The sequence below is a fragment of the Etheostoma cragini genome, chromosome 21, assembly GCF_013103735.1.
Source record: "Etheostoma cragini isolate CJK2018 chromosome 21, CSU_Ecrag_1.0, whole genome shotgun sequence".
Classification (NCBI taxonomy): domain Eukaryota; kingdom Metazoa; phylum Chordata; class Actinopteri; order Perciformes; family Percidae; genus Etheostoma; species Etheostoma cragini.
Window position 1 is genome coordinate 11,158,697 of NC_048427.1, and position 10,473 is coordinate 11,169,169.

A 10,473-nucleotide genomic window follows, 5' to 3' on the forward strand; every position below is an offset into this window, starting at 1 on the left:
TTACATTTAGTAGATGATGTTGATTTGATGTCTATAAAAAGGTTGTAGAGAAGTCCCAAAGGTGTCAGAGGTATTCAACTTAAATATGACAAAATCCAGTGAAATCTTTAGTCATAAATGATAAACATGAAAATGGAGAAGAATATTTTGTTTAAATGAATGTGTATATACAATTACTTTTTGTAGTGATACATTCTTTATTTCAGATGCCATGAAGTCATAAGACATTCAACATTCACACATCAAAATCACAATCAGTGCATAAATATCCAACCTGATGCTATAGAACCAGATATACAGTATACAATAAAGGAGTATAGGACAAAAAGGTACACAAAGAATATGTATTTCTCAAAGTGAGACTGATTAAAACAGTTTCAGCTATTAATAATTACAGGAATTGGTGCAGCATTTAACATTTGTCAAAGTGTCAAATTCTGACTGTAGCTTCATCATCATTAACTGAGTTGATCAGTTTTTTAGCTTTAGCAATTCATTCTGATCTCTGCAATATTGTGCATGAGGATTCAATTCCTATCCAGAAACCTGGAAGAATCTTTTTCTCAATAGTGGTCTTAACTTTTTGCAACAGCTTAACCTCCCTCTCTGCCCCCTCACCAGTCACAATATAAAAGTTTATAACCCCCGCAGGCTGGTCGATGTAAACTCCGATTGTGGAGCAGTACGGGACATCCTTGATGTTGTTGATCATACTGTTGAACCAGATCTGGTAACATGATCCTGACCAACACAGACCCCAGGACTCCTCATTTTCTCCGAAGCCGCACTGCCCAGAGTGTGCCCTCCTTCCTGCTCCTTCATAGGTGACTCCAATTACCACCCACCCCGAATACTCCACCTCCCAGTAGGCCCTCATGTTCCAAATTCCTTCTTTGCACACCACCTTTGAAAAAAATAAATAAAAGGAAGACAAATGAAAAATATTTGTTGCTTTGCAAGACCGCCTGTATCTGTGTTATTTTCTTACCTGTGGAGAGTACTCATATCTCTCTGGTCTGTCGAGGACGGGACAAACCTCCTGAGTTCTACGGAGCACTTTGAACCCGCTGTCAGCAATCCACAACATCTTGTTGGCAGTTTTATCGTCCAAAGTTAAATGCATCCAGTCTACAAGAGAAAATTAAGCAAAGGTGTTTTTTTTAATTACAGCCTGGAAAAGATTTGAGAAAAAAAAGGTATTCAAAACAAATGAAATTATCTACCCATGCAGCAAGATAATTTCACTTGACAAGCTTGCATGATTTAAGATTATAGTGTAAAATTCAAGATAAATTATCTAACACTTCTAAATCTAACTTGAAAAAAAAAATTGTGGTAAGAACCAAATAATTTGCAGTGCACCGTACATTTCATGAGCTCAGCTCTGCATGTTGGCTCTGGGATGCCCGGCACATAAACCAAAACGTTTCCTGTAACGAGAGGAAATTTACTTAAATACAAACTAATGCACACTACATTAAGAGTATGAATTCATGCAATTCCGTTACCTGCACTTGTCTTCTCTTTCTGGATGGATTTCATTTTCTTCCCTAAAGGCCAAAGGTTAGATTACAAGGTTGAGAAGAATCACTTTTGGTTTCACACAAACACATGACACTACTCTCTTAGAATGCTGGCATACAACACAAAGAATAAAGAATCTAAGTTATTTATCAACTTTTGAGACACAATTTCAAATAAGTGACACATGCATACATTTCTATTATTATACGTTCATGGAAAGTTTACAGTTAGTGTCGGGTTCTGAAAAGCTTGCACCGCCATTAGTCATTAGTATCCCTGCAATGTTTGAAAGGTACAATCATCCCTAAGATGATAAATACTCTACCACACATCTAATATGGAAACAATCAAAAAATTGCATTAAAAGGCACAGCGTGTGTGACATACTGGAACTTGGGTAACACATATCCAGTGTTCAACAAGACGAGGCCCATCTCTCTGTAACTGCCCCAGCAGGTAGACAATTGACTTATTTGTCATCTGTTACATGGTGTACACATTTTTAATTTAAAGATAATTTGTATTGTACAAACTTGATGTACCTGGTTTGTTGGTTTCGGAGAGGATTGTTGCAGAATCAGGTCTGGTGGGCATCTTGAGGCTGTGTGCCAATAATCCACATCCAGACGCTTCAAAATCCTTTGTGGTCCAAAAGTAAAACGTGCAAAGTATTTGTCTTCCACTTGACCACTTCCACTTTTATACCCTCACTAAAGAAGAGGCAGGGGGGCCCGAGAGGAGTGTCTGAAAGAGTTGTTGAGGTCATAGGAACGGGTGCACATCAGGGGTCAAAAGTTGGTATGGCGGGGGGGTGGGGGTGTGCACTTGACTTTGACATATGGATATAAGTACTGTAAGGCTAGTGCAGACATTTGACACTCGTGAAACTTTAGGAGTACATTTAGAAAAGCAAGGAGACGGTTGCAAACATGAGGGAAAGTAAGATTCAGAAACTGGTTTTGACAGTGTCGACAGGCAGAAGCAGGACCACATGAACAAAGACACATCAGTCAACTTCAATTATGTGACAAATTTATTGCCCATTTAATCCCTCTGTGTTGTAATAACTGAGGATCTGTGAGTCTTGCATCAAGAGCTTCAGTTTGTTTTTGTCAATTACAATATTCCATTAACTACTGTGTGTAGGTAGGTCATGCTAAGAGCCCACCTTGAAAGGTGCTCTAAGCAATGTTGGGTGACGGCACTTCTTGTTGGCCTTCGAAGTGTTTTCAAACAAAATGAGGCTTTTGTTTTTTGCAGTGTGTTTAGGGGACAGGCAGCTCACGGATAGTGAGGCGATGTTGGCTGTATGTAACCTAAAAAAAAGTGTGACATTGCGTAGAGCACCCTTAAGGAAATGAAACTAATCAGTATACTGTGCTGTAAATTCCTCCAGTACATGTCATTGTCTTTCGCTAATACACGAGTTAACATACCAGTTCAAAATGTTCTCACTCAGGGTTACTTTACATTATTCATAAATTCATTTCAAACGAGGTAACTCTATACGTTCTTAGCAAACAAAAACAATGAAGGAATAAAAATAACTATAAACGTATCAGTATAAACCTTGAGTGGTCCAGTGGTTTCAGGAAAGTCCATAAGAGCAACTGATTGCTTATATTGATAGATACAAACTGTATATCTGCCTCAGAGATACTGTGTATAAGCAAGTGTGCTAATGTTTTAATTATGATAAGCGTTGGATTTACGCAAGTTTATGGAAGACAAATATTAACAGGACCATGCTGGCGTTACTCGTCTCTCAGCCAGCGTTCAGCAAATAATCACTGACTGTGATGAATGTTATTTTGATGCAATATCATAATGCAGATTTAGTCCTTTATTCCTCCTTCTTTATGATCAAACAGTGTGACTGTGGCCCCACCCAGAAACCTGGTATCATTTTTTGCTTAAAGGAGCTCCTAATCTGCTGCAAAATGTGAACCTCCTTGACTCCCGTGCTCTCCTCTCCCTCCTTTCCCTCCTCTACACCATAGAAATTTAGGATGCCAGCAGGCTGGTCAAGGTATACACCAATTGTGGAGTACTTAGGAATCTCCATGATCTGCATAAGGTGGCCTTTGTGCCAGGCCTCATAGTGGGAACCAGACCAGCCAATAGCCCAGGACTCTTCGTTCTCTCCCAGGCCACAGGATACGTCGCTGATCCTCCTTTCTGCTTGTTCATACGCAACGCCGACCATGACCCACCCTGAGAACTCTACCTCCCAGTAGCCTCTGAAGCCCAGGATGCCTTCTCTGCACAGAACCTTTTGGAACAATGGGAATGACAGAGTCATTTAGAGGTAACGCAACACAGCCTGCGATTTACTACAGCTGCCACTGCACACAATTTAAAGCAGCATCACTTTATCCGACTTGCCAAATGCCAAACCAGTTGCATCAGGATTCAAATGAACGCAGTTGGGACATCCCTCTATTTTATCATTCTGTTGCACGAGTTCACATTACACTCCACAGGCTATGACAGGGTGATGATAATGTCATTGCATCTCTCATCTCATTTTACACAATCTTGAAGATCAAAAGAAAATACATTATAAATAGCTTCATTTCAAAAATAAGCTTACTGCATCTTCACAGTTTACCTGGGGAGAATACTCATATCTCTCGGGTCTATCCAAGACGGGACAAGTGAGATCGTCAGTCATACGGGCCACCTTGGCACCATTTTCTCCGATCCACAGCATCTTATTGGCCGTCTTGTCGTCCAGGGATATGTTGAACCAGTCTGGAAAAGAAACGATGAAATGATTTCATGAAAACTAATGTTTGTATCATTGTGGACGGGTGAAAAACAGTTAACGTATTGGGAATTTTACGTTTGATGAGATCAGCTCTGCATTTTGGTTCGGGGATGTTCGACTCGTAGGCTGGGATCTGCTCTGAGGAGTGACAGAGGAGTCAGACAAGGACAGGTGAACTGGAGATGGCAATCTGAGATTTTTAATCAACACATACCAAACACTGAAAAAAAGAAGAAGTAAAAAGCCTGTAACAAAGGAGTCTGTCTTACCTGTGGATGTGTTTCCAGCTTTGGCTTTTTTTGCTGCAAAAAAATTAACAACAAATAAAATGTGTTTCCACCAGTCTAACCTATGTTAAGATAAACAAACCAGGCTGGTATGAATACTAAAGACAGCCGCATGTGTCAGAAATGTCACAACAGGTGATAATGAAGTACAAAACAGTGTATACTTAGAAAACCATCTGCCTCTGTCAGATCATCACATCAGCAACCACATGCTTTCTGGAGCCAGTGCACGACTCATGCCAAGAGTTTGGAATTAAAGAGACACCTCACATGCTCAGATGAGAAAGGACACGCCATCCGATAAGTTGGAGATGTAGATACCACATTTGTTTATTGAGGTAAATAACAACCAGGACAATTAAGCAAAGGCATCCAAAAGGGACAAAGTGCAATTCAATTTGGTTTCAAATGAAAGGCAACTCTTTTGCAATAGAGTCAATGTGAAGACAATGAATTTTAACACTAATGAATACCCAAACTCAATGTCTCTTCAGCTAATAATATACAGACATAACATAATTAAGTTTGCCTGCATTTAGATTTCAATTTAAACTTGAGTACAGGCGGTAGTATTGTGTCATAACATTCCATGGAGTAGTAATTGATAAATAAAGTTACAGAGCAGGCTCAGCCATGATGCCAATTTTGTAACTAATACCAATGTAAGCATGCAGTCTCTAGTTTGTTGTTAATGGGGATCAGAAACAGTACACACTTAATCCCCTCAGCATTGACATGGCAGCGTCGACTAAGCGATACGTTTTATTTTTAACATATCCTGGCAAGCAAGGAAAAGAAGCATGGCATTGCAGGGTGAGTTCAAGATGAAGCTCATAAGCATGTTCTTTATTATTTGCAATTCTTTTAAACTTAATGGTTATTTTTTACACCACCCAGTGTGTCACATCTAAGTGAGCTGAGATATCTGATATGTCTCTGTTGATTAGAGACTGAGAGAGACCAATGTGAGAATGTTAAGCCGCTGCTTGTCTGGATATAGCACAAGGTGATGAAAAATAACTGCTTTGTCTTGCCTCATTACATGAACATGACACCATAGAAAACATTTAATTGTGGGCAATCTGTATGGGGGATTGTTAGTGATGGAGTTTTAATGAATGTTTTTGAGTCAGACGTAAACATTCGGGTCCTTGTTGTCAAGATAATACAGTCCATAGGGCCCGACATGAAAGAGCTACAATCCTGCTCAATGTCACAGATTTTCCAGGCTGGTATTTTACTAGACATACAGCATGTTAAATCGGTTTTAATGCAGATGTTGACACTTGCAGATTCTCGCTACTGGGAAATAAAAAAACATTATACACCCCTCATAACGACAAGCATGAAATCGGCCAGTGAAATAATACGCTTAGCACACAGACATACACTCTAGTGACCCATTCACTCAGGATCTGCCTCAGAGAACAGTTAAAAATGTCAGCAAACACCTTCCTGTTGGGGTTATTAAATCAGTACATTTGAAGCATCGTTGACAATGATTTCTGCGTTAGATATGCTGCAAAGTTATTTAAAGCAGTTTAAAGTTGGACCTTGAAATAATTAAGATTGATTTGATTGAAATTCTTGAATTGAAATGTTCTGTGTTCAAACCAATGATTAGAAATGGTGTAAAATGTAGAAAATAAAGTTCACCTTTATCAGACTTCCGGGTGTCAGAAATGATTTTGTTGGTGGCGGGCATCTTGATAGCGGCCGTTTAAGCTGCAGCAGTGAGCCTGTCTCGGCCCTGAAACACGGGTCTTTACTGAGTATTCTCTTGACTCCACTGTGTGACAGCTTAATGCACTCTTTATACCTTGTGATGTTGGACAGAGGGGAAGGAATGAGAGCTGGTGGCATGGACCTGAACATGAGATCACATTTTTAATAGAAAGGAGGGGGAGGCAGAAGGCTTGTAATTGGAGCTGTGTTTGTATGTTTAAAAAGGTTAGATTGATGCTAGGAAGCCAGCAGGACACCCCCTAGCACGAAGTAACCCCCCGCCGCACACACACACACACACACACACACACACAGACAGACAGACAGTTCCTGGTAATTGATGTCAGTGTGAGGTCCAACAGGTGCAAATGTTGAACAAGTCTAAATATGCAACTGTTATGTAACTGAGTAGTATCACTGTGATGTGATAAAGTATTACTACTTCTCTTGCGGCATCATTTTTAAAGCCTGCATTTACCTATTTCTACTATTCTTACATTGAACATTTAAAATGCAAAGAAACCCAGATCTGACTTGCTTTCATAAATCTACATACTTTGTACATTTTTTGTCAAGCTTTGATTGATAAAAAAATAAGTACATGTGAAGTTTTATTATAAGTTTAACTTATGTAAACATATTTAATTAAGTGAGAAGACAATTCTTGACAAGAAACAATGACACAAAACCAAATATTTGAAATCATTACTTACTATATGACCTGAGATGACTGGGAGTCACTTGACTGGAGGGGCTTCAGTTTATCATACAAGACTTAGCTACGCTATTGACCTGCATTATCAAAGCCATTTACCAGCAAAAGTACCTTGATGTCCACGGCCCGGGTATGACAGAAAAAGCATGTCACTGGTTGTAAACCCTTCCCTGTTACGTGCTCTCCACTCTGACCTTTGTGTGTCAGGTGTTTACTGCTCCTGCACCCTGCCAAACGCCCAGTCAAGGCTGCCCCGTCCTTCTTGTTTTCCTGCCTGCACAAAGACATGACTGACTGAAGCAGAAAGGGCGGTGCAACGGACATACTAAACAGTGAATCCCAGGGACTAACAGAACAGTAAATACCAGAGACATACTAAACAGAGAATCCTAGGGACATGCTAAACAGTAAATACCAGAAGCTATGAAGAGGCAACTGCCCCAGACGGCCCCATTGAACATAGAGAGAGGGGAGTGTGGGTGACGGGTTTGCGTGTGGCTAAATCTGAACTCCTAAAATCTCTTCTCATATGATTAGAAACCAGGGACAACAGATTTTAAAACTCTGCTGACAGACAAGTGATCTTTGGTGTGAAAAGCCGGTGCTGAGCTGAGACCCCGTTCAGTGGCTGGTTTGCATGATCAAGCGCATTGTCAAGCTCATCTCTTCAGTTTTTAGTTCTCAATACCTTTTAAAGAAATGGAACTTCCTTTTGTACCAATGTACTTCTTTTATGAATTCAAAGTCAAATTAGTTAAGAATAACACTCATTATTTCATTGTGATCCACTGTACTTGACTGAAAACTTTGTATTTAAATCAGATCACTTTTTGGGTCAGTGCCATCAATCAAACACTGATGGACTACTAATAAATGGCTAATTAACTTTTCCAAGCACAGGTAATGCCTACAGAACAGTCTATTGCAGCATATGATAAGACAACACAGAAGCATTTCAAAAGTGTCTAAATACAGACATTACGGATTCAAAATCTACCACAAAAAAAATGTAAAGACATTGCAGAGGAAATCAGGTACAGTATATAAAATACTAATTTACCTCAAAGTGCTCTTTAAAAGTGCACAGACTTACCAGAGAGGAACTCTTCTCCAAAGGAAACTCAATGGAACCCAGTTTCTCTTCTTAAAGTGCCATTAAGCTGTTCTCCCACTCTTGTGTGACCCCTCTATCTATACAGGGTGACGACATTGCTGTACAGTATTAACTTTCAAGATCTGTGTTTGATGAGAAAGAGATGACAGGGTAACTGTACAACGTATTCAGAACAACTCAGATGTATAGGGGTCAGCGGGTTGGCCCTGACCTGAACATCCCGGTTTGGTGGGTCTTGTGGCACGCCCATTAGTGAGCTTGTTATCTCTACATGCCTTACCAAAAATTGTTTTAGGGAGCACCAGGGCCCCCCAGGCCCCCCAGCCTCAAAAACACATATAGGGGTATATAAAGGAGCTGTTTGCATTACTGCAGCAGTACGCCACTGACAGGCACCAATGTTCAGCAAACCTCAACACGGCGATAAGCAAGGAAGATGCCCACCAGTGCTCCCAATACGAGAATCAAGCCGACAACCGGCAGACCTGGTGAGTGAACTCTTTCCCTTCCAGATAATACATACATTTTGTGTATTGTTGTAAGTTTTCTTACATTAAAACCAAAGTATCCAACAAGTAGAGTTGACAGTCTAAAGATTTGGCTTCTGGAACAGGTAAGATTTTAAAGTAAACAATGAAATGAATACGACTTTGACCCCACTTTGAACACATTGAGGGCTTACTTTTTAAAAGGTTTATCTGAATTCATTTTTAAGATAATGACTCTTCTTCAGTGTGTTACCGTGTAACTTTGTTGCCATCATGTAACGACAACGTGATTTTTTCATCACTCAGAACATATCCCCGACTACGAGCCCAACATCCCTGAGCCTAAATGCAGAGCTGATCTCCTGAAACGTAAGATAATCAAAAGCCTTAATTCCTTACTTTCATGATAGGTAGTTTCTTCTCTTTCATCCGTCATGGCAGCATGTTTTCCGCATCCCACAGACTGGATCAACCTTTCCCTGGATGACAAGACAGCCAACAAGATGCTGTGGATCACAGAGGATGGATCCAAGGTGTCGCGCATGACTGATGATGTCACTTGTCCCGTCCTGGACAGACCAGAGAGATATGAGCATACGCCACAGGTAGGTTGTATTGAGTTTTTAGGTCATTAATCCAGATGTAAAATATACATTTTTCCTCCACTCAACTTATTTTATTATGTTATTTTCTCCTAAAGGTTCTTTGTAAAGAAGGCATCTCGGGCTTCCGAGCTTACTGGGAGGTGAAATACTCAGGATGGGTGGTGGCTGGAGTCACCTATGAAGGGGCGGGGAGGAGGGGAAGCGACGGACAATGCGGTCTGGGAGAGAATGAACACTCCTGGGGTCTTGGGTGGGGTGGATCCCACTACCAGGTGTGGGCCAATGGCGTTTACACAGAAATCAGGGATATCCCCCAGTGCTTCACCATTGGGGTATACCTTGACCATCCAGCTAGTGTCATCAATTTTTATGCAGTTGAAGAAGTGAAAGAGGGAGAGGGGAGCGAAACCAGAAGGGAGATCAGACTGCTCCAGCAGATCAAGAGTTCTTTCAAGGGGAGGATGTTGCCAGGTTTCTGGGTGGGACAAAAGTCATCATGTTATTTAGTTAAACCAGAGGACTGAAGTGTGTTTTCCATTTCTAACTTCTTACGTTTCCATTAAAACTTCATTTACAATACCTATCTAAAACTAAAAATATGTTTATCTGCAATCCATATTGCGGGACAACGAGAGACAGACTGGTTGAAATCCAAATCTTTGTACATAGAAACACATGTTTATCAAAAAGCTGCTATTTGTATAAGTGCTTGTGTATCATTAACATGTTCATTTTGACAAAACTGAATGTTGAATAGTGTTTAGTGGTGTACCATTATTCATTGTGCCATGGGTCTATTCTGCACTTTTTAAACGAAAAAATGTTATTTTGTGTGTCTTTAAATAAAAAAACAATGAATGCAATATAAAAAGGTGTATATACTCTTTGTAAAAGTTGATTGTAAGGGATATAGGATCAAAAATATACTAGAAAAATCAGCACATGAACCTAAAAGTCCAGGGTACCTCAACATCTGCAACCTCTTTCAGCCGTCCTGAGAGGATTGACACTGCAATTACAAAATCCCAAATATCTCAAAACCCAAGAAAAAAAATAGAGTACTTAAATCTGCACTTGCGGAAGGAATTAGAAAACAGTTAACAAAATGATGTCAACAGCCAGTCGAGTTTCCATGCTAAGGACAAAAAGCGTTGTGGTTCAATTGCCAGGTGATAAGTCATGATTTATAAATATAAGCTTACAGCAAAGGAAAAGTAATCCATCAATGTCATGTGAAGCATTCAA

At 40.1% G+C, this 10,473-nt stretch overlaps 3 protein-coding genes across 6 annotated transcripts; 1 reads left to right on the forward strand and 2 right to left on the reverse strand.

The window, feature by feature from the left end:
• Positions 1–222: 222 nt before the first annotated feature.
• Positions 223–2,281, reverse strand: LOC117936868 (stonustoxin subunit beta-like). Its single transcript, XM_034860308.1, has 5 exons — positions 2,067–2,281; positions 1,509–1,550; positions 1,368–1,430; positions 989–1,128; positions 223–904 (listed from the first exon to the last, which is right to left on the reverse strand). The coding sequence occupies exons 1-5, from the start codon at positions 2,116–2,118 to the stop codon at positions 494–496; spliced, it is 708 nt and encodes a 235-aa protein (XP_034716199.1). The 5' UTR covers positions 2,119–2,281; the 3' UTR covers positions 223–493.
• Positions 2,282–2,781: 500 nt separating this feature from the next.
• Positions 2,782–8,229, reverse strand: LOC117936871 (tripartite motif-containing protein 16-like). 4 transcript variants are annotated; one of them, XM_034860338.1, is made up of 7 exons: positions 8,115–8,229; positions 7,020–7,147; positions 6,238–6,448; positions 4,564–4,596; positions 4,370–4,427; positions 4,136–4,278; positions 2,782–3,796 (listed from the first exon to the last, which is right to left on the reverse strand). In XM_034860338.1, exons 3-7 carry the CDS (start codon positions 6,442–6,444, stop codon positions 3,368–3,370), a joined length of 870 nt encoding a protein of 289 aa, XP_034716229.1. In that variant the 5' UTR covers positions 6,445–6,448; positions 7,020–7,147; positions 8,115–8,229; the 3' UTR covers positions 2,782–3,367. The 4 variants fall into 4 exon arrangements, with proteins under 4 accessions (XP_034716229.1, XP_034716230.1, XP_034716232.1 ...); XM_034860339.1 differs by lacking the exon at positions 8,115–8,229 and having other exon boundaries at positions 7,020–7,324; XM_034860341.1 differs by lacking the exon at positions 8,115–8,229 and having other exon boundaries at positions 4,370–4,432; positions 6,238–6,400; positions 7,020–7,310.
• A 207-nt stretch (positions 8,230–8,436) lies between these two features.
• LOC117936872 (stonustoxin subunit beta-like) lies at positions 8,437–10,093 on the forward strand. Its single transcript, XM_034860342.1, has 4 exons — positions 8,437–8,623; positions 8,930–8,992; positions 9,086–9,228; positions 9,324–10,093. The coding sequence occupies exons 1-4, from the start codon at positions 8,572–8,574 to the stop codon at positions 9,750–9,752; spliced, it is 687 nt and encodes a 228-aa protein (XP_034716233.1). The 5' UTR covers positions 8,437–8,571; the 3' UTR covers positions 9,753–10,093.
• Positions 10,094–10,473: the final 380 nt, after the last annotated feature.